This window comes from Neodiprion fabricii, chromosome 4 (genome assembly GCF_021155785.1).
Source record: "Neodiprion fabricii isolate iyNeoFabr1 chromosome 4, iyNeoFabr1.1, whole genome shotgun sequence".
Lineage (NCBI taxonomy): Eukaryota > Metazoa > Arthropoda > Insecta > Hymenoptera > Diprionidae > Neodiprion > Neodiprion fabricii.
In genome coordinates, this window is record NC_060242.1 from 20,622,242 (window position 1) to 20,649,372 (window position 27,131).

General features: G+C 39.2%; 2 protein-coding genes across 4 annotated transcripts in view; both read left to right on the forward strand.

Moving 5' to 3' along the window:
* Window positions 1-8,529: 8,529 nt before the first annotated feature.
* Window positions 8,530-10,083, forward strand: LOC124180119. Its single transcript, XM_046565217.1, has 3 exons — window positions 8,530-8,679; window positions 9,544-9,849; window positions 9,935-10,083. Exons 1-3 carry the CDS (start codon window positions 8,646-8,648, stop codon window positions 9,967-9,969), a joined length of 375 nt encoding a protein of 124 aa, XP_046421173.1. The 5' UTR covers window positions 8,530-8,645; the 3' UTR covers window positions 9,970-10,083.
* A 9,794-nt stretch (window positions 10,084-19,877) lies between these two features.
* The window catches only part of LOC124180113 (limbic system-associated membrane protein-like), a 110,713-nt gene continuing 103,459 nt past the window's right edge, over window positions 19,878-27,131 (forward strand). For all 3 annotated transcript variants that reach the window (XM_046565206.1, XM_046565208.1, XM_046565207.1), the window contains exon 1: window positions 19,878-20,018. In XM_046565206.1, the coding sequence (XP_046421162.1) occupies window positions 19,916-20,018 (103 nt within the window). In that variant the 5' untranslated portion in view covers window positions 19,878-19,915. The remainder of the gene's footprint in view (window positions 20,019-27,131) is intronic.

Genomic DNA, 27,131 nt, shown 5'->3' on the forward strand with positions numbered 1-27,131 from the left:
TCTCGAAGGGTTAACTTTCGTCGTTACATAACAGATGTTCGAATTCGGAAAAATCGGGTAAAATTTTTAAAGGGAAAAAATTTCAAGGAGCTTTTAACGATACCGAGGAAGAAATGGATTCACGTGCAAATAAACAATCCAAACAATCAAGTAAAACATTTTGGTATGGATCACATATAAATAAATTACAGTAAGTTACGGTAAATTTAAAACCAAAGGTCCTGTACCAAATCCAAGCAAAATTATATGTTTTTGAAGTATAGGATACTGACATTTTGCAAGTGAAAGTCGACAGTTGCTTTAAAAAAATGTTGATGTTTGTGAATTGTTGATCTTCTTCTCAAATTTCATTCGAATTTGACTGTTTTTTTGGAAGTCAGGATACAATATGTCACCGGGAGTAGAACAAGTTTCAAAAGCTTCGCGAAGCGTCTCTACCGATTTCTCGATCTGTCATTAATATTTAGTCCGAATCGGTTCAGCCGTTGCTCAGTACTTCAAAATACACGAAATAATTATGGAAAAGTTTAAAAATTCGGCATCCGGTAACTAGAAGCGGTAGAAGTTTTCAAAGTTTCACGGATCATCTCCGTCCAATACTTTATTCTTCAACCCACTTTCACCCAATTGTATGAAACCGTTTTTCCAGAATTCCGAATACAACATTTTCTGCTTAGGCAGCTGCAAGCTCGTGTTGAAAATGTTGGAAAATCATTGCGCGGATCGTGAAACGCGATTCCAAGTCGAAGAGATCGTTTTGGTTTTAGTCGAAGAGACAATTTTTACGATGAAAAATACAAAACGTACGTTCCGCTTCACGATCTTGTTCTACAGCAAGTTCAGTTAACTACGAAACTTGCAGAGCTTTTACGTATTGAAGATTATTTCTTTCGGATGTCGATCGGGGATCTGAAAGCTTTCATCGATTCTCTTCACGATTGTGTATCAAGGAAATGGCAAGCGAAACAATTTGTTGCAGAGAGATCTACTCACAAACCTGTTACCGAATTCCGATCTTGTCGAGATTTGAACTTTGGCGAAGTTCTTGTCTGTAAGCCGATCAGTTCCAAAGATAAATCTCGTCTGCCCGGTAAGCGGGGTGCTTAATCAGTTGCTAAAATCAATAGGACGCTTAACTTCCCGCGAATCAAACTGTCATTAAGCCGAAATTACCGCTCTCGCAAATCGGGGAAACGCGTAGAATCAACGCGTCCAAATTTCTGCAATGGGATAAAAATCAGAGCTTCTCAAATGCAGAACATGGCGTCAAGTTAAAGTTTAGAAAGATCACGTTTCGGTTACGCGGAGAAACCATTTGTTGCGTCGTTACTGACTGTGGGAAAGAAAATATTCTATCGATTGAAGAAAAAAAAGTGATAAGAACAACAAGTTGAAAATGGCACTTATGCATTTGAATTAACAAAACGTTTCTTCCGTCATTGATTCGGTTGATTCAAAAATTATTCTTACTATGTGTGAGTAAAGTCTGAAGTTGAAGTCTGTACTCTGACTATCAATTTTTCCCTCTTTCGTAAACATAATGATAATAATGACAAAGTAGTTTACAAAAAAGACTATTTCAGCACTTTAAAAAAATTCACATCTTGTTGATCTTATGTACAGAAATTTTCTTTAAAAATTTTTCAACGCTTACGACTCGAATTCCGCAAGTATCGGACGTTTTTTAAACGACTCAAATTCGAAAATGTCTCAAAAATTATCACGTACCTACCATTTCGATCAAATTCTGTTGTATCTTATCTCGTTGTAGATGCTATTTCAAAAAAATCAGGGACTCGGCTCGACGTCGCGTCGGAATCAGAGTGAAATCTTTACCCCGTAGGGCTTAAGTTTGAAATTTCTCACTAATTTGAGCGTTTCTCGTCGTGCAACCGTAACGCCGCGCGTATCGTTTCATCGTTATCGCCAGGTAGATGTTCGCTTAGGCACGATGTAATGGGAGTTGGATTGCGGCGAAGGGATCGCGGGGGGAAAAGCGGTACACGATATAAGAGAATTAGGTGTATAAGATCGAGTTTCTTTCTCTGCCATGCACTCGCTCCGGGGTTCGTAATTATAATAGCCCATATAATTTCCCCGACATGATGGAATCTGCCGTCGTCGAGGCGAAAATAAGCTCCGAAAGAGTATAAAAATGAATTAAAAAATACACTGACCTGGAGTATAAATATGAAATATTTTTTTAAGCGGGACGCTTATCCCCAATTATTTCTCCTGGTTTATTTAGTTTTTAAATTGTTTTATTCTCGAGCCACTCTGTTTAATCTCTTTGAGAATAAAAAACCGAAAATACCATGGAATCATAAAAAAAAGCTCAAATTTTTATACTACCTTTCAAATTGCATTAAAATTATTGAAAATCTGATAGATTCGTCAGACTTCACTCTACGATCTGTAATTCTGATCGGAAGATTATTCTCTACAAATTCACTGAAACAAATCTTTTTTTTTTTCATTAACCAGTTCAATTCTGCCACTTTTTTTTATCGCAATCAATATTGCTGCAATGTTGGAAAATAAAATATTAAACGATACCGAGACGATAAAAATCAAAGTATTGCACGCGAGTTTGTAGAAAATAGTTTTCTGAATAAAATAAGCTATTACAGAATGAAATCAAAGTAATCCAATATATTTTTAACAGATTTGATACGAAGTGTCGACGCTAAGTTATCGATCATAATTCTACTGTCTTCTATTCTGTCTCACGAATCCAATAATTTCACGAATACTCAACGCACGGCTATATATCGTAATAAAATTGATGAATAGTACCGATTTTCGACTAACCAAAATCCTTAACGCCGGTGTCCTGCAGAGGCGAGGATTATATCCACAGTTGTATTTACATAATGGCCAAAACCGGGCACAGCAGAACTATATTACACACATAGAAATGGGACAGGTATATAATATCGGGCAAGGACTTCTGTGCCTGGGGCGACGAAATCCAACCCCAATTCAACCTCGATTTCCGTCTGGCTTCGCAAGCTCAGCGAACTTTCCCCGTCGTATCGAATCGACGGCAATTATCATCAAGCTGCAGGATTAAAAAGAAGTTTGCGTAGGTTGAATCGGGATTTTATCAGAGCCTGGGATGCGTGGAAGGAATGAAAACGCAGGTTGACCTAATCTCAGGCTGCAATTCAAATCCGACCGTCTGAATTCCGACCTCCGTCATTGTCATCGCCCCGGTATTCGTTCACCGGTTCATCAATGACGCTTCGTAATGAAACGCCAGGACTACGTGCAGGGTGTTTCCGAGGAAGCGCCGAGGTATGTTGCCTACCACCAAGGGGAACAAATATCGGTAATACAGACCTACCGAGTTATCGACAATTGACGCGTTCAAAGTTCTCGCGAGTCTCCTGGAACTGCTCGTGTTTCCAGGTTGTGTGCAGCCCACTCGCGATGACTTTAAGCACCCGCATTGCCGATAACTCGGCAGATCTGTTTTAACGATATTTGTGCCCCTGAGTGGTAGGCAATTCACCATAATTCAGCGTTTACTCTGAAACACGCTGTACAACGACAGAATGCATCGCGTCCAGACAGTAATCAACCGACAGTAGGCAGTACTGATTGCCAATCTTCGATCAGAAAGGAAAACGACATCGCTGATGCGTTAGTTGACTCACGTCTGTCCTAGAAGAGCCTCTGGTCATCCGGTAAGCGCGGGATGTGTCGATTGATCCTTGCATAGGAGCACGAAAATGAGCTCGCCGAAGTGAAGAACCTGAAACCTGGAACGCTCGTCGAAGTGCGCACTTTCTTCAAAGTCCGATTCAGCTCAATTCTCACCGCAGTAAAGGTCACGGTGATTTGTGTGGATTGTTTTTTGTGCATTCCACGACACTTTGGATGTTTGTACGTCATATAGTACGTATATAATATATAAATATATATATAGTATATATATGTATATAGTATATCTACTAGTTTAGCAAACGATGCTGATGACGTTGTTAACATTTGCGCAGCAGGGGTTGTCAGATCACGGATAGTCCCTTGATACGCGGTATATAATATACCCATACGTGTATATGTACATGTATACATACATACATACATAGACTATACGTGAACCACCGAGTGACATTTATATACAGTGCATGCACGGAGGTTGTAAGGAGGGTGAAACAGATGGTGATCGTTTTGCCCCGTTCGTTCCTTCGCTCCTTCGTTTCACCCTCGGAATCATACATGGAACTGTAACACCGAATCAACAGCCAAACGACGTAGCATATTGTGCGTCGTTATCCCACATCACAGAAATACACACACACACACGCAAGGCGAAAGTAGAAATGTCAAGGAGGGACAGATCCGTTGCAAGGTGGTAACTACGTCTATGATATATAAATGTCAGGTAGGTTCTCTTCGTCATTCTCTTACTTCTCCATTACCGAAACGACGTCATTGTCAGGTGTGGATATATATACATGCGTATAATATCTCCTTAAATCTTTATATTCGAGCCCCTTTTTTTCTAAGCTTCGATCGACATTCTACGAGACTTGTTCTTATCTTGACGAATCGAAGGTATAAAAGAAACTATCTTAATTTATAACCGTGCCGTTTCAAGCAGGATCAACTCGAAGTATCGAACACTTGATTCTAAGCGGAAGCTTTCTTTTTTTACTCGTAGATTTTTTGAATGAATTTGCTTGTAACGAAAAGTAGCTTTTTTTATTCAAACCGATCTTGAGTGTTCATCAATTTTAGAGATAACGCTACAGTATGATGGGATATAAAAACCGCAAAACGATTACAATGACAGTCTGTAGTTGAGATTCGAGCGTTCTGTGTTTTCAATGAACCGCTGTAACTTTAGCCTTTATTCGGTCTCTGATATTCCGACACCCGCACCTTTGTCGAGAAATAACTGTAGCGGGTTTCCATATTCTAGACCAGAATTCAAAACACCTTCAGACGAGTCGCCTTCGACGAAGACAAAGAGTCACGGAATATCTAACCAAGGTGAGAGTCGCGAAGTCGGCTTCCAGCGGTTGGGTTAAGGAGCTTTCGAATATATAATAATATATATATATACGTATATAAATCCCTTAATAACGTCTAATTCAGGTAGTTAATCTCAGCGCATAGAAAGTGTTGAGCCGCGTTAATTCAACGGCGAGGAAGGGCAAAGGGGAAGAGAAAAGAGGAAGGGAAGGGAAGCAGTTATAGACGGCTCGCGAGCTTGCGAAGCGAACCTGGCTGCCTAAATCGGCATGACAATGGCCGTGCTCGAACTACCACCACCCATCTCGCCGCTCGCGATGATGATAATGTTGTGACTTATGAACCGATTTGCATTTTAATACGCAGCGCCCATTGTTTGCGGTTATTGTTAGTTGCCCATCCACCCAGTCTCAGAAGCATCTCGTTCATTTATTACAACCTATCTACGATTGCTTTCTCTCCACAAAGCCTTACACCCTCTCTTTCTGTCTTTTTCAATTTTTTTCTGTCCCCTCTTTCGCCGTCCAACTTTTATTCAAGCAATTATACTCTCGAATCTGAGACAGGTCTGTATCCGCTCGATACATTGCCGCTCGATATATTGCCGCTCGATACAGTGCCGCTCGATATATGGCCGTTCACTCCGCTAAACCGAGTACAACAGGCGGTCGATAGCTATAAGCTCGTTGTTTGTGTAGTTCCGCACTGAGGAGGAGAAGGAGGAGGAAGAGAACTTGCAGGTAATTTCCGCGATAGTTTCTGCCTCAAGCAGGCGACGTGGCACCGGCACAATAGAGCTGCTGGTTAATATTGGAGATGGGTAATTGACACGGCACAGTGCAGCAGCAGCAGCAGCAGCAGCTGCTGCTCAATGGTTGTAAGGCGACACGATCCGGTCTCGATCGCTTCTGTTGTACGTGTGGCAGCTTCCACTTTGCCAACTAATCTGTGTAGGTACCCCAGCATTTCAGTTTCCGGAAAATCAAAACCACCCCACCGCACGGTGGTGGTTGGTAGTTGTGTCTTGCTCGTTTAGTCTGAACTTAGAACCGTCATCAGGGTTTTTTGATGCTTGAGGTGGAACAGAAATATTGAGACTTTGTTTGAGTTTCTGTACAGAGAAGGAAATTCGAGGGATTGGATTTATGGAGATGGATTCTGAAGAAACGAGTTTTTATATCTCGATAATGGCAATAAGGTTGATTCCTTCGGATTGTTTCGTTAGAAAATTTTGACGATTTCGGACGCGAGAATCAGTGAATTCACACGACTATAGTTTGAAATCGTAATTAGCAGCGGGTCAAAATTACATCCAAAAGACGGAAAAATGCCTCACATCTTCGCAGCTTTTCACCTTATGACATCCCAGATTTCTTTTTTCTGTTCCCGAGGACCAGTTTGGTCGGAAGAGACTTCCTGAAAACCGGTGTCGAGACGAAAAGTTGTTGGGATCCGAAAATGTTTAAAAAACACTAAATTCGATGGGTATACTGGGTTTTACAGAATTTCAAAACGATGAAACGAAGAAATCGATCTTGGAGTATTTTTTTTTTTTTTTTTTTTTAAACTCAACGAAGTTATTCTTACCTCACGAATATATTAATTCGATAAACGCTTAACGTGCGTCCATCTAGTTACACTAAATTCAACGAAAGGTCGGTGCGATCATTTTTCAACCGACTAATCTTCTAAATCGAGATCGCAAACGGAGATAAAAAAACACGTGAGAAATATTTCTGCAACGCCTGTTACGAGGTATCGAATTGCGCAGACCAAAACGACGAGCCGAAAGCATTTTGAAAATGTCGAACAGCGCGCGGCTCAAAACCACCGCCAAGTTCTCCCAAGATTCTTACAACAACGACAAACTTCACGTACAGTGAACTTTTGAGGCGTACCGGAAGCAATCGGCGCGTATAATACAGACGTCGCGTATAATGAAGAAAAATTCACGGAACGCACGAGATGCCCAAAATATGTTGTCGTTAAGAGATTCAAGAGCTCTTGCGACAAGAGTTCGGAGCGTTATTTGTCATTGTTATTATTTATCATAATACACTCTCGGACCCCTTGTCACATCTTCGGGTAAAAAGTTTCCCTTTCTCATACTTTCGCACTGCTTGCACAGGTTTCCGTTTCGGAATTGTCGTGTACGAAATCCGCATTGTTCATTTATTCAGAAGGGCCGGTTCGCGCATACACACCGTCGAAGCAGATTCTACCTGTCGGGAATTCGAAAAGCAAGAAATTTCAGGGAAGAGGGAGAGGACGAAGAAGAAGAAGGAGACGAAGAAAGAGACGCAGTCGTAACTTGGCTTCGGAATCAAAAGTTGGAGTCGCGCCGGTTGGGCTCGAGGGTTTTCCTCAGTGCCCGTTCAATGTGCCACTCAATTTCAAACAGCCTCCGTCGGTTTTCAACGCCGCCCTTCTTCTTCTTCTTCTGCTTCTTCTGCTTCTTTCGCTTTTCCTTCTTCTCCAAAGTCCCACTCGAGAACTCGTCGTTATATTTTAATGCCTGCTTGCGTATTCATATCGATGTTCCTCTACAGGTCTTTTCAGCTCCTCATTCAGCCGCCCTCAGACACAGTCTCTTAGATTCAGCTTCCTTCCGTCCCCCTTTTCACCCCGAAATGACAAGCCTCCTCCATTAAATTTTACTTTTTCTCTCTCTCTCTCTCTCTCTCTCTCTCTCTCTCTCTCTCAAACACCAACTTATATTGCACATTACGTAATATCGCCGTAACGCGGTTATGTTCCGTGGTAAAACAGCCGGTAAACGGAATTATTTTCTCTGCACGTGCCGAAAATAAAAAACAGTAACAATATTTTAATACGAAGAGTACTTTTCGATTTTCGTTCACTGCTTACTCCGGTGAATTAATTGCATCCGTACGTCACACTTTATCAAACTTGTATCATATTCTAATCCAATATCCATGATTTTAAATATTCTGCGCAATTGTTCCATGCCATTGCAATATAATAGATATATCAAATTTCTTGTCGCTTCGAGCCTACTTCGTTTCTGTACATATTTTAGCCAGTATTTTTATCAATCGGCTTATTTTCTAGAAACATTATTATTAAACACGGATCAGTGAGGTCACTGTGTCGTCGTTACATTTATCTAACTCCGATACGCCGTGTGAATGCATCAGTGCCGGATAAATAGGCCTGAGGAATTAAGCGGAGCGAGAAATTTTGACGCGGTAATTAATCAGGATCGCTGATGTTTCATCTCGACTATTATTTAAACGTCCGAATCGAACCGATGCAAGCTGAGGGAATTTCGCTGCCGGTTGCGGGTAATTGGCTAAATTAATTTGCATCGCGATGCGAAACGTTGTAGATAATGGGCATAAAAATTTTGTAGAGTGGAAGTTGAAGAAGTTCTGAAAATCTGATCCTCAGGTCGCAGTTTTCCTCGTTTTTAGGACATGCTCGTTAAAATTGTCGCGATTTGCTTGTCAAAACTTCGTGGTTTAGAAATCGTGCGTACAGCACTGTAAGAATGAAAAATGAGGCCACTTAAGACGAAGACGCGTTTGGAGCTTGCTCAAGATTAGCGCTATTCGTTTACTCGATAATTAGTTGTAATCAAATCGGCGACGCTGCGGCCAGCAATTCAATTCATATTCGTCGTGTATTTTTGCGTTACGGACATGAAGAAATTATTCGTCACTTTGCTGGTTTTGAGTGAGTATCTTTACGTTAAGCATTGACAATTGGTGTAAAAATAATTTACTCAAATTCACGTGAAATCGTGATTTAAAGTAAAAAATGAAGTATCAAAATTGAACGAATTTCAATTTGCTTCTTGGGAAATGAGTGATACTGACGTCACTCAATAGATGGGGCGGGGTTGAAATTTCGAATTTGAAAAGTTCCAAAAATACCAAATTCCGAAATCTTTGGTGGCGAAACTTGAAGTGAAGAAGTCAAACTTTCACGAAACATCAAAGCTTCGAATGGTCCGAAACTCGAGGCTCAAAGTTTCGGAAGTGCAAAATTCTGAAAGTGAAAAAATGAGAAAAGTTTCAAATCCGAAACATCGAAATTCCGAATGATCGAAGATATTCAGTTCTGTGAATTTCTGGTTGAGGAAATTTCAACATTTTGATCTTTCTTTGTTTCGGAGTCTGGAATCCTGGTCATTCCGATTTTTTCTCACTCGTTGAGCAAGCTACGCTACGCGAGTATATTTTAACGTTCAGAATTGCGCTCTCATCGAAACTATAATTTTCCGATTTTCCCTCCATCGGAACTTTTATCTAATGTAACTTGAAATCTCGTAACTTTGCGGCGTCGAGTTTCCGACCATTCGAAACTTTGTTGTTTCGTAAAGGTTTGATTTCTTCACTTCAAGTTTCGCCGCCAAATAATTCTGAATCAGGCATATTCGGAAATTTTCAAATTCCGAACTTCGACCCCGCCCCCAATAATTATTTGAAATCTGACTGAAATTCATCCCTCTAAATTCGGTTAAAGTCATTTCGATCCCTGTTAACTTAGTTGCTTTTCGATCTTCAATCTTTAAAACATCGGAGAATTTTTTGCAAGGTATCCTAACAGGATCCTCGCTCGAGGAAGTCGGCTATTCCGACGCAGCTTGCAAGTGCGATCACTGCGAGGAGCAGAACTCGGAGGAAATTCGGAAGCAAGATGCGCTCGCGGAACTTCCGTTTAACATGGAAGATTCGGACGGCGACGGGAGTCGGATAATTTGCGCTAGGGACAGAGACCTTGAGGACAAAACGTTCCCCAGCATTTGTCACATGCTCTGCGAAAATCGTTGCACCCGATTCAACGTGACCGAGAAAATCTCGGGATCGTTGAAACGAGTCATCGCTACGGCGTACAGAACGAGTGAGTTTTCCCGATTCTTTGAAAATTTCTTCTAAATCGCCCCGGAAATTTCCCACTCTCAATCATTGCTCCTCGGTTTTTTCAGACTACTACAAACTCCACGACGGACAGTGCTTGTAAGGATTCTAGCTACCAGATACGCGTTTCTGCCAAAATTCTCGATGTAACGAATTATTTGCAATCTTTAAAATTGGATGCGGTAATTGGTGCAGGAATAAACCGTCTTTAATTTTATCAGACTATCATTTTTTCGTGTAAACCTCGATGTGTACACAAGTTTCAACTCCTGGTACGCATGCATGTACGTGCATGTATTAATTATATATAAGCGTGTGCGAAACGAGTTGAAAATTATTTCGCGAAAGCGATCGAGCTCACGATCAGTCTTCTTTGAGTGAGTGAGTAGTGAGTGACGTATAAATTGCGAGTTTCCCTTGAGAGAGAGAGAGAGAACGGTCACGTTAATTCAGTTTGCAGGAAAGGCTCAGTGAATCGACTTCCGGTATCCGTCCTGCAATCTCTACGCTCTGTTATATAAGTGATTTTGTGGAAGAATTAAGGGCTCACCGCGAATATTTGGCACCATTGTTTACATGATGAATAAAAGAAACTTTTTAACTGTACGTCATGTTTCTGTTAAACAAAGTTTCTCCTTTTTACTCTGTACAATTATTTGTCGAATATTTCGTAAAAATTATTCCAAAGCTACGAACTTGAATCCGACGTATAAGATTGTTTGTTATTTTATTCCGTCTAGTTAATCAGTGTCTTAAAACGGGTAACATTAGATAAAATTTGTTTTCTTTTTTCATTACGGTTATTTTGTAAACGATAAAATAAGATCGTGTTCACAGTTAGTGACATATCAAACGGCAGAAATTTTAATCGCAGAATTACATAGACCGTAGAAATAATTTTAAATAATAATAATGTGTGTGGATGAGAATAGGCGAGAAGAATAATTCGGCATCCCGGTCACGAAGTTGAGGATGGAAATGGCGGAGGGGAAATGGGCGAACCGGCGTAAAACCGTCGAATAAAATTTGTACAGTATATAATAATGATAATAATAATATACGATAATAACACGACGCGAAGATAGCAGTGCATTAAAATAGGCATTACGCCGGTTGGCGTTAATCAGACTAAGAGAAGAAGAAGAAGAAGAAGAAGAAGAAGAAGAAGAAGAAGAAGAAGAAGAAGATGAAGAAGATGAAGAAGAGGGAGTTGGGGGGGAAAAGGAGGCAATTAAGCAGGCAACTCGCGAAACCGGGACTTGCTCGCCATCGTAAACCGCAAAATATAATTTCCCCAATTGTGGCGGTTGTACGGAAATATAATATCATATATATTATAAGCGAAGCGAGAGGTTCGGTCTGCAGGACCCGGAACTCTCGGGATGATTTTACCCGCTCTGTCTGCAGGCGTAGGAATTAGCCAGACGCAGTCCTCGCAAATTGAGTCGCCTCCTGTCCCCGGAATTTAAACATTCAAATTAACCTACTTACCAAGTCAAACTCCGTACATTATACATTATATAGCTGATGTTATAATGCTCGCCGATTTTACGACCCCCACGGAATTTTTGAGTCGAGCCATTTTGGCGAACGATTTTGTTTTCAACTGTCGAGAAAAAATTAACGTTTCGATGCCGCTGTTGCGATAAAGAAATAAAACTTTCTTTTCACTTTGGAAACACGTTTTTTAACGTGCGCGCCTGTGTGTTTTTTATGTTTCTGTGTAAACGGAAAATTTTTGTTTATCCTGAATCCAGGGAAAATTTAGTCGGAATTTATATGCAATGTGATTTGTTTGAAAACGTTTTTTCGACACTCCGAAATCATCCGAAATTCTATCATGCGGTTCTGCCTGTTAAGAAAAAGCTAAGCTTTCGTGTTCGTCCGATTAGTTTTTAGTTTGTTTGCTTGTTGTTTGTTTTTCTTTTTCGGTACAAAATCGAAGAGATTCGTTGACGCTTTCGCTTCGGGCGGTTTTTACTTTCGTTTTTCTCTGTCTCTCGACGTCGACGAATTAACTAATGACCCGAAACGACAAAACCCCAGCCGCTCAGCGCGACCCGTCAAGCTTGTCAAAAGTTTTCGAAATGAGCATTAATTATTATACGGGTTTCACCGACACGCCGGAAGACCGAAAAGTTGCAATATGGATTTATTATTCCATATCGAAATACCCATTTATAATGACCCTTGACCCAACAACTTATTCGGACAGAAGAAGTAAACTGAACGGGTGCAGGAATGTAGAAAAAAACTTCTTCCTGAATTTTTAGTCAGGGAAATTGTAACTTTCGTACCTGCTGATCATCGAAATAATGAATTTTCCATTAGTTTTATCGAATGTTCCCTCCGCATAATTTATGCTGACAATTTTTGAAAATTTAATTTTCATTCTTTTGAATTTTCAATTAAATTCCGTATATTTATGAGGGATAATTATTCATTCGCAATATTTGCAAATAAATATTCACAAACTGTGAATTGATGGTTAAAAAAAAAAAAATCCCTCATTCTTACCACGAACATGAAAAAAGCGGAGGCACAAAAATCTGATATTGTCAGATTAGGGTGTAAAAATTTACACCTATATCTAACCCTTATGCTACACACCGGGGTCAAAATGACCCCACAAAATCTTCATTGTAAATTCCATACGAAAAATATCCTCAATAATGTGATTTCATCCAAGATAAACGTCGAAACATCGTAAAACTCGTTAATTCATTCTTTCTCCAAAAATTCAACCTCACTCGCTCAAGTAAATCACTTTTTTTTATCGCGCGGTTTCTCCATACTTGTTTTTCAAACGTCAGTGTCTTCAGAGTTACTCAATCAATTTTCGGCTGAAAATATTGAAAATTCAGTGAGTTATGATTTTTCGAGGTGAATGAATCAATTTTCCGGTATTTTGTTGCTTTATGATTTTTTTTTTATCCTCAAAATTTGATTTCGCTAAAGACAACTAATCTCCCTTGAAATGTAACAGTTAAAGAGTATTCCAGAATATTTTAAAGTTGTTTGAATTCATATCGATATCTCAGTTTCTACGCAATGATTTTGTAACACGAGTGTTATAAGTGTTGTTAAAAAATCTAAAAACAAGTATAAAATGATCTCGACTCTGACCGAATAATTTTAAAAATGCACGGCTGTGTCGGAATTCAGACGTAACGTGGATGAATTTACGTACGTAAATACCTGTTTCAAAATGGAGTTATACAAATGCGCGGTGTGTAAGGCACATTACACGTACGTACGGTAAAGTATAAACTTTTACGACCGTTGAGCGGTCGACAATCCGTTGCTGTGTGTCCCTCAGTTCCTTCGGAACATATGCATATAACACGTATGCGGTATAGTTATAACTTTAAATTTGAGCAGTTAGGACGGGTCGTCTCGCGGTATCAGAACTGTGCCTCTAGGGGCCAAAATCCAGGGGAATTAATTCAACGAGGATAGTTTAAAACGGGAAAATCGTTGCTCGGAGTCCAGTTTCTGCTGTGCAAGAATTATCGCAATCATGCTGATGCTGATTTTTTTTATTCGCGCGAAACTATTGAGGAGTAAAAAAATTTCCAGGGTTAATTTAAGGGGTTACATGGGTCATGAAGGGCAAAAAAAAAAAAAAAACAACACATTTTCTCTGATTTATTTCAAATATAACAAAAGAATTATTTTATTCAAACTTTAAGCATATAAAAGAACGATGTTTCAAAAATTTTCATTCAAAAATTTTGAAAATTCAGCCATTGAGAACTAGTTTTTGGAGACTCCTTAGAAAAAAGGATAACTCATGACAGCTTTATCCGAAATCAAAGAACCGAATATTTTCTGTCAGTAGGTGAACACAACTGGTGATTTTTTTTTCCTTGAACACAACTTATTTTACGAGGCAATACCTGCGTGGTCTAGATTTTACCGAAAATCGTACTGTTTTGCATACACAACTCTACGCAAAATTCAAATTTCAATTTTTTTCAAAAATCTTCCTATCGACGCGCTCTTTTTTGGGATTTTAAAAAAATGACAATTATTACTGCAAATATGGGAGCGGGATTTTGTTACGTTTGCGTGTTTTTTTTTCAGTATCTTTGAAAACTAGAAAAAAAAGAAAAAAAAAAATTAACCGACAGACACACTCGAATTTGGCGATGTTCCAGGGAAAATGGGATATCTTGGCGAGCCGGTTGCACGGGGTGTTTATCCTGCGGTATAAACGGTCGGTTCTCAATTTGCGGTACGTGACTTGGTTGCAGGAAAAAATGGATAAAAATTTTCGGCCCACTTTCCCATTTCGGCGCGCCTCCCGAAGCTTCATCGTTTCTTCTTTCGGTTATACACCGTGGAGGAAAAAATCTGCAGGCATAACCGCGACGACAAATGACGTTTCGAGGATTACGAAACAGTTTCGCGAGCTGTGTGTGTGTGTGTGGATAATGTATTTGTGTAGACCTTTTTTCAAGCCTAACAAATCGCTTCTTCTCACCGAATCCACGCGACCCTTCAAGAAATCTGGAGTTACTCTGTCTAAGGATTTCGGTGGGTCGAAGATCGATACTTTTTGGTCATTTTATTTATACGAGATAATCCGACATTGAGTATTTATCAAAGTGTTATTTTCGTAAGCCGCGAAGAGCTGTTTTGAAAACACGCAAGAATCGAAATATGCACTGAAATTATAAACATATCCTTGGATGTAGATGATTGGTTTAAAATTTTGGTTAAAAATTTCAAAATTTTTAAAAATCCAGGAGAATCGTTCGATTACATTTTACGATCGCTTATTTTATTAAACACTGTTTCATCCTATTTTTGGTATCGCTAGATATAATAATTTTTGCATCATTTCACAGATACCGATGAAAAATAATCTTCCGAACAAGTCGAGCCATCTTAAAATAATACCCGAACAAATCTACTATATTTTTAAAAATCTTGAAGCAATTTGAAGTAAAACATCGACGTCAGAGTTTCTCGTAGTTGACAAAAATGATTTCGCAGCTCACGAATATGATGATTTGATATATACTCAACGTATGATCTTATTTTATTCTTGACTTTGTTTCGCTCAATACAGAATCTTTCGAATCAGGTGTCCTAGGATGATTTTACGCGACGCGAACCAACTTCACTCGAAATCGTGAGTCAAAATGACCTGAGTTCAAATCGCTCCGTTTCGCGCGAAGTAAATTTTCACTCACCCAAAGTGACAAAAAATGGCGCAAAATCGCTTGGGAACACAACTCAGTTAAACCGTTGCATAACAAATTGACGCGAGCTAACTTAATCAGCGACAATTGGCTTGGAACAAGAAATTAGAGAACAAAGTGCAAATTTCTCCAATGAAATTCGTTAGAAAATTCAGCGCTCGATGAGTGAGAAAATCGTCGATCCGGCGAATGTTCAGCCGCGATGCTACGTCGTGTAAAAAGATGTCATTTTCAAACCCTTCGATAAAATTCCGCCTCAAAGAGCCGCGCTGCATTTATATTATCCGCATGTATGGTGCAAGTGTCGAGGGAGAGCTTTGAGACACGTTTTCGCGTACTTGTGTGCCTCGTAACGCAGCGGAGAGGCCTTTTTCTTGACACATCAATCCATCCCCTGAAAGAGCGCCCGATGCTAGAGCCGAGGGGGCGACAAAGGATCAGCAGGGAAAAAGGGTTGACCTCAACGCGACTTAACCGGGTGGTTATATCGATCTGCAGCAATACAAAAAGATGAATTAAGAAAAAGATAAAAAATAAACAATAAATCATGCATAATCATGAAAGGGTGTGAGAGGGCGAGCCGGCCTCCTTTGTCGAATCTCCAGCGTTATATAACCTCTCGGCCCTTTTCAACCCCCTTCAGAATCCAGAAACGCATTTCAAGATTACCTACCTGCATATATATATATACACGTTTTACTTTCTCAAACTTTTGATGAGGATTAAAATTACCATTTATTGTAATATTTTCGAAACAGACTGTCATTATCATTGTTATTATTATTGTTAGCATCATCGTCGTTGTATCATTTTTCAATTATATTATATATTGTATAGAACGGTTCACATCGGTAAAAAACAATGATTAAACAAAATAATTACGAAACGAAGACTGAAATTCAATTGGATTAGTTCGAAAGGATGTCAAGACGAAGAGGGAAACAACTTCGATACGGAGAGATTTGAGAAAAGACTTTCTGTTAGAAAAGAGACGATCGTGAGTTATTAAGAACTATTGAGACACCGTATTATTCCGCGTTTTGTCTGTTGCTTGAAAATACTATACATACAGTACATGTAAAGTTTCGATAAATTCATGATTATTTTCTTTGTACACGAATAGATTATTGTCTACGAATCGTAGAACTGGAAAAACGTAAGCTTTGAGAAAAAAAAAAAAAACTCGGTTTCCGAAACATGTCCGTAACATATGAAAATAGTGCAAAAAGTGTTTGTGTAATCAAGCAAAGACATTTTCAGTCATATTTCATTTCTGTAAACTGAAAAAAGAAAAAAAAAAAAATCGAACAAGAAAATAAAAACTCAGAAACGGACAGAGATAATATGTAAAATAAAGTTTCGTTCATTCTCTCTCTCTCTCTCTCTCTCTTTTTCTTACTCTCTCAGCAAACACATCATTTCCCGCTAATCTTCATCGCGTGTTAAATACGCGGGATGCAAACAGAAATTGCAGGAAAATCCGTGGGGATAGTCGGGAAAAGTTTGACCAGGTCAGCCCGAAGACGTTGTAAGAGGGGTTCCCACAGGATCGGCTGGTTCTCCTCCCCCCCCCCCCCCCCCTCCCTCCTTCCCGCACTTCTTCTCGGTCCTTCCTCTCTCACTTTTGCTCCGGAATTCCGGAGAGTTCGGCAACTTGGCGCAACGTGCTTATTGCGCGAAAGTTAAGTGAGCATCCGGGGTAGTTGCGGCTCCCGTTTGCGGTTGTGTTTGCAGGGCTCGGTTGAAAGCGGGGCGCGGAGCAACGACGCGACGACTTTATAATTAGAGGGAATTCGGCTCCGCTGTTGCTGCTACTTCTGCTCTCTCTCTCTCTCTCTATCTCTCTTTCTCTCTCTCTCTCTCTCCCCCTTCAGTCCCTTTTCTCGCTCTCCATCTCTCTCTCTCTCTCTCTCTCTCTCTCTCGCCTACCCATCGTTAACGGCAAATTAAGGGAACGCCGGTTTATTAAGTGCCTCTGGGACCGAGCGATCCGCGCAAATAATACTCGCACCCCTCGCCACTCGCGATTTTTGCTAGCCACGCGTTTTTTGCGCCAACCAAAAATCTTCGTTTTGGTTTAGGGTTTGGGAATGATCGCGGGGAAATTTTATCATCACGTGTCTGGTTTTTGAGTGAAAATTATGAGGCGTGAAGAAAAATTTCTGTTACAATATTCACTATATATTGATGTATTTTCTGGGGTGTTTTTTTTTTTTTGTTCCCGCTCTTCTTCGGTTTACTCTTTTCGAATTAAAGTTTTGGGGAAACTTTATTTCAGATACATGTTTTGCCATTTTTGAAAATTTTGCCATGTGGTCAGTATTCTTCTGAAGCATGGGTATAAATTTTCATTTCGAATTTTGATATCGCAATGAAAATTTACAAAGAGGAGAGAAAACTTTTTTAGTTTTAATTCGAATAATAAAGAATGACATTTCCTGAACATGCTTGTATCGTTATTGATGAATACTTTTGAATTAGTATATAATATAAGTGAATAACTATGTGTCGAAGGTCACTGTGGAATTTTGCAGATCATTGCATCTTGCCGCATATTTGTGTGTGTTATATAATATAAGTCTCGACACAATTAATTTTGCATTCAATTTTGTACCATTGACATGCAACGAAGCCGCTCTTCCGTCACTGATTTTTCAACCCATTTTTGAACGATCGTTTCAACCACCTGTAGCTACAGATTATCATGAACGCATTTCCGATTTCTCCTTTTTCCCAAGTTAGTCGAGTGTTTACAATTATTTTCACCCTTGTTTCTCACTTAAAGTTTGACTTTTATTGGCGTGAAAGAAGCTTGCAAAAAATTCACTTAAAATCGTAACTTTTTTCTTTTCATTCTTGTCTCCCTCTTTTTCTTTTTATTCGCCGCATCTCACGACACGTGAAACTATTTCCCGATATGTAGTATTATTCTTAAATTTTCCCTCCCTTACTCGAATTGAGAAACGTTGTCTGCAAACACCTCTTTCGATTCCTTTGCTAGTTTTCTTCTCACGTATTGCTCAGGACAAAGCGGATGCCGGGTTGGTTTTTTAAATATCGATGCTGCACGATTTTTACGGTATAAAATTTTCGATCGACAATTTTCACTGCCCGTTATTACTTCTCAACGCCAAATTCATTCCTGAAATTTCAACTAATCAACGAAATCAACAAATTTCTGTATTCAACATAATTATTTCGTACACTTTCAAATTTATAATATACATTCATATGAATATTAAGGTAGTCCTTATGGCGTTGACGTTTTTTCAGATTTTCATCTCAACACTAACTTCTCCTACCAAGAGGGTGGATTTCCCCATTCAAAATACACGTGTTTCGGTTACATTCTCAGTATGTATTTTATCGTGAGAGTAAAAGTGTTCATAATATACTGTAAGTGCGAGATTTTAGTAGGCACTGGTGCTACTATCTTAAAAAAAAAAAATTCACATAGTCATACCAAGTAATCTAGACGAACTGTAAATCCAATAAATAAAAAAAGCCACATTTAGAGGGTGCGCCATTCCTCCAGATTGCCTGGTATGATGATATGAATTTTTTCTCAGGTAGCAGTACCGATTCCCTGCATCAAAGTCTCCATTTTTTTTTTTTCTTGAATTATTTGTAGTCTATTTGGGGAGTAGTTCGGAAAAAATTCGTTAGCACCCTAAATAATGACTACCCTAATACACATACGTATGTCAGGGTGGCCGTTATTTCGATTTGATAAAACTTTCCCCCTCTCGCCGAAAATGTAATCACAGTTTGCAAGAAAAAAGTGCGAGCAGTTTGAAGGGGATCGGATAATTTTAACCCGTGAACGAAAGCTCCGAAATTGAAATAAAAAAATTTTAAATTTAGCTCACTTTGGGAATATTATACGAGGTACGAAGTGCGTGTCAGATTTCAGACTTTATTACTCGATATTACGTGTCTAATAAACATTTAAATATCAGTACCAAAAACCTACATGTATTTTCAATTCCAAACCTTCGGAGCTTCGGTACAGGGGTTAAAATTATCCGAGCGCCTTGAAACTTGACACACAGTTTTCTCTTTTCCACACCTTCACCGAGAAAAATTTTATTCCTTACAGTAACTAGAAAAATTCAGTAGAACAGGTATCGTTAAAGAAAACTGTTTGAATATTGTTGGTATTACGAAAAACGAGATACGCGTAACAAATTTGCGCTATCGTCGAACCTTTTTTGATAATTGCAACGAAAAATCAGTTTTTTCGGTTTACTCTACTTTTTTAGTCAAACAAGACTTTAACGTCAATTTATCGTTGGACAAGCATTAAATTTTCGCAACAGTTGCAAGAAAATATATTAACAGTGATCGTAATGAGAAAGAACAGTAACGGATACGAGACTTTCCGTTAACAGCTAGAAAACTGATTTTCATTTTCTACCTAGAACTATATTTTCTCGATTGTGGTAAAAACTAAAAACAGTCAAGGACCGAGCGGTAACCGGAACTAAAAATTTCTCTCACTGTCGATCATATTTCTAGCAAGGATGGAGCGAAAAATTTTTTCCAAAGCCGAAATAACGGTCGCCCTAACAGACACAATTTCGGCACGAAGTTGAGAAAAAGTGGCTGCGCTCAGGGGTCGAAAAATCGCGGTTCCCGCATCAGGAGAGTGTTAAGCTCCGTTCACACGAGGATTGGCGGGGTAGGTTCGGGGGGTGAGGCGCGCGCCACTCGGAGTCCGGGGGTGGGAAGTTTCGCGTCGCGCTGCCCCCGTTCCTCGGGGATAAACGGAGTCCCTTTCGGCTCGAGGCTCAGTCGCGACGCGGCACGCGCCCCCTTCGAAACCGACGCGGCTTCTATATGGAACGTGCAGGACGCGTCACTGTTCCGAGCCGGATTGCAGGGGCTCTCGTCCTCGGTGCGGCCGCCTTTTTCCTACCCGTTGCTCGCCCCGAACACATCGGTGAGTAGAGAAGAAGACCAAAGTTCAAGCTCGGGTGCTTAATTTTATTTTATTGTTTGTTTATTTTTTCTCCCACCTGGGTACCCCCGACAAATTTTCAACACGGAATTTGGAAGTTGTTGAAAAGTTTCGTCCCCGAGTCTGTTTTGCGTTGTGAAGTAAATTTGGACAGAATTGGGATGTAAACACAGAGAATCGGTAATGAAAAATCAAACGTATTGCTTGTTTTGTTCGCCTCGCATCGCGAAGAAGTTTGAAGAAAGTTGTGCATGAAACTGACAAGAGCTTTTTTCGTCTATTTTGCGTTGCTGAAATTGGGGGGCAAAAGCCCGCCAAGGAGTCGAAGCTTTTGAAGCTCGTTTCCACCGCCTGACGGCTCTTAACGTCAATCAAGACGCACAGTTGTGAACTGATTGCGCGACTACCGTCAGATCTTATCGTTATCCGTGACGGAAAGAGACGTGCCGAGGGAGAGGAAAGAATAAAAATAAAAAAGGGTAAGAAAGTGAAGATAGGAAGGAATTAACAAACGGCGATAAGACGCGTTTCATGAGCAAAAACAGCAGATTTCGCACGATCAAATCTTACCGTGTATTATAAAAGCGAAATTAATTTTCACCTCGATATGAAAATGGAAGAGGAAGTGAATGGTATTAATTTTCTGGTAACAATTTCGTACAAGCGGTCGATGTTGAAAGAATCGAAAAACGACGAAAGTCGGAGTTTTGAACGTAAATCTTGACTCGAGTGAATTTTCAAAAGTGCTTGAATTTTACAACGAAAATCTATAGATCTAATGAATTTAATTCCTGGGGTAGCAAAGTGTGAGTGTTGTAATTGTTGAAACTGAAATTTCGAATTTCAGTATCTCTCACCGGCTTGTAGAATCGCGTACAGTATTCGGCTGTTCGCGGTTCTTTTTTCTTCTTCTTTTCGTTTTCTTTTAAAAAGGTGTAAATTCATCGGAATTACCTCGTGTTGTTTTCCCTAATTACAGATCGAATTAGTTAACGACGCAAAGAGCTTAATTCGGGCCTTAGATATACGATCGTCAGTCACGTTTTCGACGGTGTTTCGTAATCGAATTATCGCACCTCCGTCTAACCGTCCAGCGGACGATCTATTAATCCGTCGATCAATGAAACGTTGGTCATCGACGTGAATCGAGTTCGGCAAATTTCGCGCTGTGACAGAGAGAGAGAGAAAGAGAGTGTCTGCATACGTTAGCATCGTGGATATACATATATGTGTATACAAGCGGTGAAATGGTAACGAGGGGTGTTTTGATGGTTTATTATAGATACGATAACACGGAGTCGATCAATCTTTGAGAATGCGTAATGATTGTGTACCTGCTCCGACTGTCCCATTGAAAGAATATATAAAATTCGTAGCGATTTGAATCGGAATGTATTGTGCCCAGGTTTTGAATCGTTATTCACCAGCGAAAAAAACAAATTCGAAAATGGCGGAATAAATGAAACGCGCTGGTGTGAATAAAGATATTATCAACTTGACGCCGAGATCTTTCCACCCCTTGGAGAATGAATGCGATCATCGCACGTGGTCCGCAACACGTGGCGTGTGTGTGTATATATATATATAAGTATATATGTATGCATATGTATGAGTATCATACATAATTAGAGGGGTAAACAAGCCGTGGTGAGAAAGAAAAATTTTGGATAGTTTAACGAGAGTTTGTAAGAAAGCAATGCGAGCTTTCGACGAGTGAATAATTTAAGAGGGAAAAAATGAGAGGAAGAGCGAATAACACAGGCCTGCGATGGTTTTTCATTCGCAAAACTGAGCAGTAATTTCGGTAGGTGTTAGGTACGAATCTGTAGAAAAAAAATACTTAGAAAACTCTTTCGCGTCAATTTTTTGAGAATTTTTTTTTCTGTTTTCTTAGCGCTACCAGAGTTAGCTTCCTATTTCTGTGTTAATTGTACGTATTAATTGTGGCGTTGAGATTCAAATATTCATCTACCCTCCCTAGTTGTTATTTACGGTGATATTAACCGTATTTAGAGCTACGCGAGTTCAAGAAAAAAGGATTGAACATGAGTTTTGAGGAAAGTTGATTTATCTAGTATCTTAAGTTTTGTTCATTTTGTTCCTAAACATTCAGTTTTACATTTGATGTATTTCTTTTTTAAGAAAACTAGAGCTGTATTTTAATTCGACAGACCTAATTACCTACAAAAAAAAAAAAAAAAAGCATTATCACCCGGGGGGGAAATTAAAAGTTATATTTCGCAGGCCTTTGAAATTGAATGAAAATTTGTCACGTGATGCAGTTGCAGGAAAGTAAATATAGGCATGTATGTATGTACATACAATTAATAGAGTAAGCAGGAAAGCAAAGGAGGAAAAATACAGAAAATCACGCGGGAGGAAAAACAGAAACGAGAGAAAGCTCCTCCTGCGGCGCAACAATGGATAAGGACCAAACTTCACAAGTTATAATAGCTGGGGGTCGGGGAAACCGTCGTTTATACACCTACACACGTCGAATCGGCCGGGGGATCGAAAAATTGCGTGTTTTTGTACGCGGCACGGCCTCTTACGTGTTTTTATTTCCTCATCCCGGCATGTTTTCTATATTTAATCTTTTTCTTCTTCTCCCTCATCCGTATTTTGTTGTATCCTATAATTGGCACGAATTCTTGCTTCGTCTCTTTTTCGTAAAGATTCTCCGGAGAGAGAGAGAGAGAGAGAAAGAGAGAGAAATAGAGAAAGAGGGAAGAAAAACAGATAGATGAATATTATCGAAATTGGTAGGATGGAAAAATAGAAGAAAATAAATAAATAAATAACAATTTTTCCGGTCTTTCAAGCTTTGAGAATATTTTCAAATCGCTATGATACTTATCTTCGTTGATTCAAATTCTGGGGTAAAGTGAGGAAGTTTGATAAAAATCTACACAGATTCCAAGCGAATCGAAAAAAAAACAATAATTTTATTCGATTGGTAGTTTTTATTTCTCTTCTTTTTCACAAAATTAGGGTTCAGACTAATGGTGTATAGTAATCTACTCGGGATGTTTATTGTTATACGTATAATATGAAGCGACTAAAAATTTTCTCGAAAACATAAGTTTAATTAGTACCATTTTGTATTTAAGTCCGTAAAAAAATTTTCAGTTTGTAAAGTTACAATCTATATATATATATATATTAGGGTGTTTCGGAGAAAAATAATTTACGATTTTCAATCGTGGCATCCCCTAAAAAGTTTTTTTAGGTTGACAGAAAGATTCTGTGAAAAGATGAGCGTTCTACGTTGAACGGAATGTCGCGCTCATTTGATTCTTCGCTTTTTTTTTAGACATTTTTTTGAATTTGTGAAGAAACACTTTGAACCTTTTTAATTATTACTTCTTTCCTGACATTTGCATTCAACCCAAGGATCAGGATCCGTAACGCAACAATATATCAACCGGGAATGTTATTCACCTAAGTTAAAAGTTCGAATTAAATTATAGCTACTTTGTGAGATTTAATTAATAACAAAAAAGTCGTCAGATTCACTTCTCAGACATCAACTGGAGACTTGATATTACGATTGTGGGTCTTCTTTGTGACGTGAATCGATATTGCGATTGATGTAAGAAATAAAAAAAAATTTATTCACGGTACTTCGTAAATTTAAAAAAATGTATAAAAGTAAAAAATCATCCGAGCGCGATCTTCCATATACCGTATAACGCTCATCTTTTGACAGAACCTTCTCTTTCGGCTCAAGCAAACTTTTTAGGTGATGCCACGGTGGAAATTCGCGAGTTATTTTTTTCTGAAACACCCTAATATACATGTATAAGAATGAACCACCCACACGACCGTGACGATTACAGTATTGGATGAAAAAAGAAGAAAACAAATTTCAAATACGGGGGCTTCCTCAAAATTTTCTCGTGTTCGTTTTCGGTATGAATAAAAACGGATATCCTTGCTGGAAATAAAAGCAGGTTGTAACATTCGTCATTGACGCCGCTTTACGTATATACATAATTTTTTTTTTTTTTTTTTATCTTTCATCCGTATACATATGACAAATCGGGCGTGACGAGCGTGTATATATGTACCTCTAACGTAACAGATTTAGGATGTAAAGGAGAACGAGGAGCGAGAGGAGAGGGCGTCACTCGCGAATGAAATTGATTAAATTTTGAGATTCGCTTACAAACGGGGCTGGCGCACTTCGCCCGCGATCCAATAAGAAGGATTAGGTGTACCGAGCCGTGCAGGACCCTCGTTTGATTGAATTCGCGGCGAGGCTTAAGGGTGACGAACATCTTTATGCCCGCCGATAGAAGCCGCCGTACATGCGCTCCGCTTCGCCGAAATACACGCCTCCTTAATTGTTTCCTCTGGCTCCTTTATCGTCCAGGTTTCTTTTTTTTTTTTTAATCTTCCTCAGTTCCAAAATGCATGCAAAAACCCTAACCAGTTGAATCAGGAAAAAAGAAAAAAGAACCAATTCCCTACCACTCGGTGTGGAAAAGATTTATTCAACTTGACGTAAACTTTTATCAAAAACAAACGAAGGTATTTTATGACGGCGCAAGTGTGGATCTTTTAACAAGTCCATAACTCGCGTTGAAAGTTGTTTTGATTTTTTTTTTTTTTTTTTTTTTTTTTATCAACAAATTTGGAAGAATTTTCTATCTCGTTTTTTCGAGTGTACAATTACGACTATTCCGCTTGTCGATGTAACAATCGAACGCAACTCTCTTTTCCTGAACAAAAAAGGTGAACAGGAGAATAAGAAACGCGCGGTTGAACCCTCGGAGGGTTTTTTATACCGCGGGGAATCCCCAGAAGCGTGAGTTGCGGCTCACCTGCGGCCAGCTCGCCTTTCGCATTCGGTTCTTCGCCTTCGGCTCCGATCGCGTGCCGCCACAATTCCTTGCCTTTCCTTTCCTTGCCTGCGTTGCTTCCTTATGGGTACGTACTGAATTTCTGAATCGATATCACTGCCGGTGCCCTAACCACGAATATACCTCCCAGTCACCCTCTGACCCTCCTCCCGCGACTCCGTCGTTCAGAATCGACTGCAATTTGTGCACCGTGATTTGAAATTTGCAGTAATTTTAGGCTCGATTTTACAACGATGGAAATCGCAGGTTGAAACGTGCCGAAGTAGTTCTTCGATTTTTTTATGAAAGTGTGAGTTTCGTATTCTAATTTCTAATTGCACCGCCGAGAATCGACTGTAATTTCGCCACTGCGATTTTAACCCTATGAAAATTTCAGTCACGGGTGAAAAAAAATATTACAAATCGCGCCAGCCTGAAACGATTGAGTAGATTCATTTCTTCAAAAAATGTACCACACACCGAATCTTATGCTATGACATAAGTGCCATTTTATATATCTTCACACAAGGTAATTTCCTTTATAATTTTTTTTAATATAAGAAAAATATTCTATTTCACAAAGGAATACAATATACAATTGAAGAATAGATTTGCAAATTAAATTTCGGTATTGCAAGGTACAAGAAAAAAGTGATTGTAACCTCGAAAAAACTCCACTCGTTGGTAGCAGACAACAGATTACGATCAATTTGATAAGAAATTTTTCTATCATCGACATATACAATTATTATAGTCATTATTCGTCAGCTAAAGGCTAATTACTTTTTTATTAGAAATAGCAAAATAAAAAACGACGAAACAATAAAGAAAGTAAGCAATTAAAATTAATTAGCATTGAGTACAGGTTACTTTAACCACTTCGGGTTTAAAAGTGTGTATATTTTTCTCGTATGTATGCGGCAAAAGTGAATATCAAATGTTGTAAAGTACGCCTCGTCTGTTCGTGAATTGGAGTAAAATTATACACCTATTTAAACTGCGGACATATATCGCGTATGAACGGACAGGTGAGTTTGATGGCGGGTATAATCGTGCGAAGCATACATTTCCGATGTCAATAACACGGCGATATATGCCGGAAATATCTATAATACACGCTACATCTTATAATATGTTCAAACGTGGGGCTTCCGCGGTAAGGTTTCAGTCCGTGGACAACGGCCCTTATAATTCAGGCTACGCGAGAGCGCTGCACGAACACACAACATTAACGCACCAGCTGCAGCGACGCGCCACGAATCGCCTATATATTTATACATATACACGCCACGGCACTGCAAGGATGCAGAGATAATCGGGTGGAATTAACGCGCCAAGAAACAAAAACCAAAAAAATACGGGTGGTTTAGAAATGGAGAAAAAAGTAGAAATAAAACGAGTCGCGGAGAGAGAGAAAAAATAGATCGAATTTCACTATACTGCACAGCTCGTTACATCACAACACATCACCTGTCCTCAAACTACATAAATGCCATGTGCGGAACGGCAACGCGAGCATTTTGTAATTCAATAATTAGCGCAGTTTAGTAGCTGCAGGTTGAAGAGAAATTCAATCCTGCGCAACGAAATTTGATACTCTTCTGTCGAAAACTCGGTACAGGCTGTTTATTATAGACTGGAGGGTTTGGAGGACAGGAATATTTTGATTTGTTTTATTTATGTTTTTTCAAATTTATTTATTGGCTTGTCGGTTGCGTCGAACGGATTTTAGATTTTTAATTCACCGTGAAGTCAATTTCTGAAATCCAGTTTTTTACTCTCGACTGCGTGGATTTCGAAAGGTTAACCAAACTTGGTCTGTTTTTATATGGCGATCGGTTGAAGGTATTCGTTTCAAAGATCGTCGTGGAGAAAACTTGAAAAAAAGTTTGGTGAACGTTATTTTTCTTTCGCACACTTCAGAAATAACTGTCAGTTGATTTTTGACTGTTTGTGAATCGATTGTTTCCTCACCACCGTATGAATCCTTTCAAAATCATTTCATTGGCAATCCAGATGGATGATCGAGATGCACGGTTTTCAATTTTTCAAAAAGGAATCTAAAATACTGTATTCGTGTATTTGTTGTAGCTGAAAGGCAGAAAAAAAACCAAACGAAAAAAAAACGTTTATTTGACGAAACATTCTACTTCATTATTCTAAGCATATATATATGTATAGATGTTGTACGTGTATGTATCTATATTTTATATTGTATCCGCGAAAGCATTTCGGACTGTGAACCCTGCGG

Excerpts from the sequence above, each read along its gene's own strand:
- LOC124180119 (XM_046565217.1), top strand. The coding sequence starts at position 8,646 with ATGAAGAAATTATTCGTCACTTTGCTGGTTTTGA. Across the intron at positions 8,680-9,543 it reads CGTCACTTTGCTGGTTTTGA|GTATCCTAACAGGATCCTCG; the intron begins GTGAGTATCTTT and ends ATTTTTTGCAAG. Across the intron at positions 9,850-9,934 it reads CGCTACGGCGTACAGAACGA|ACTACTACAAACTCCACGAC; the intron begins GTGAGTTTTCCC and ends CGGTTTTTTCAG.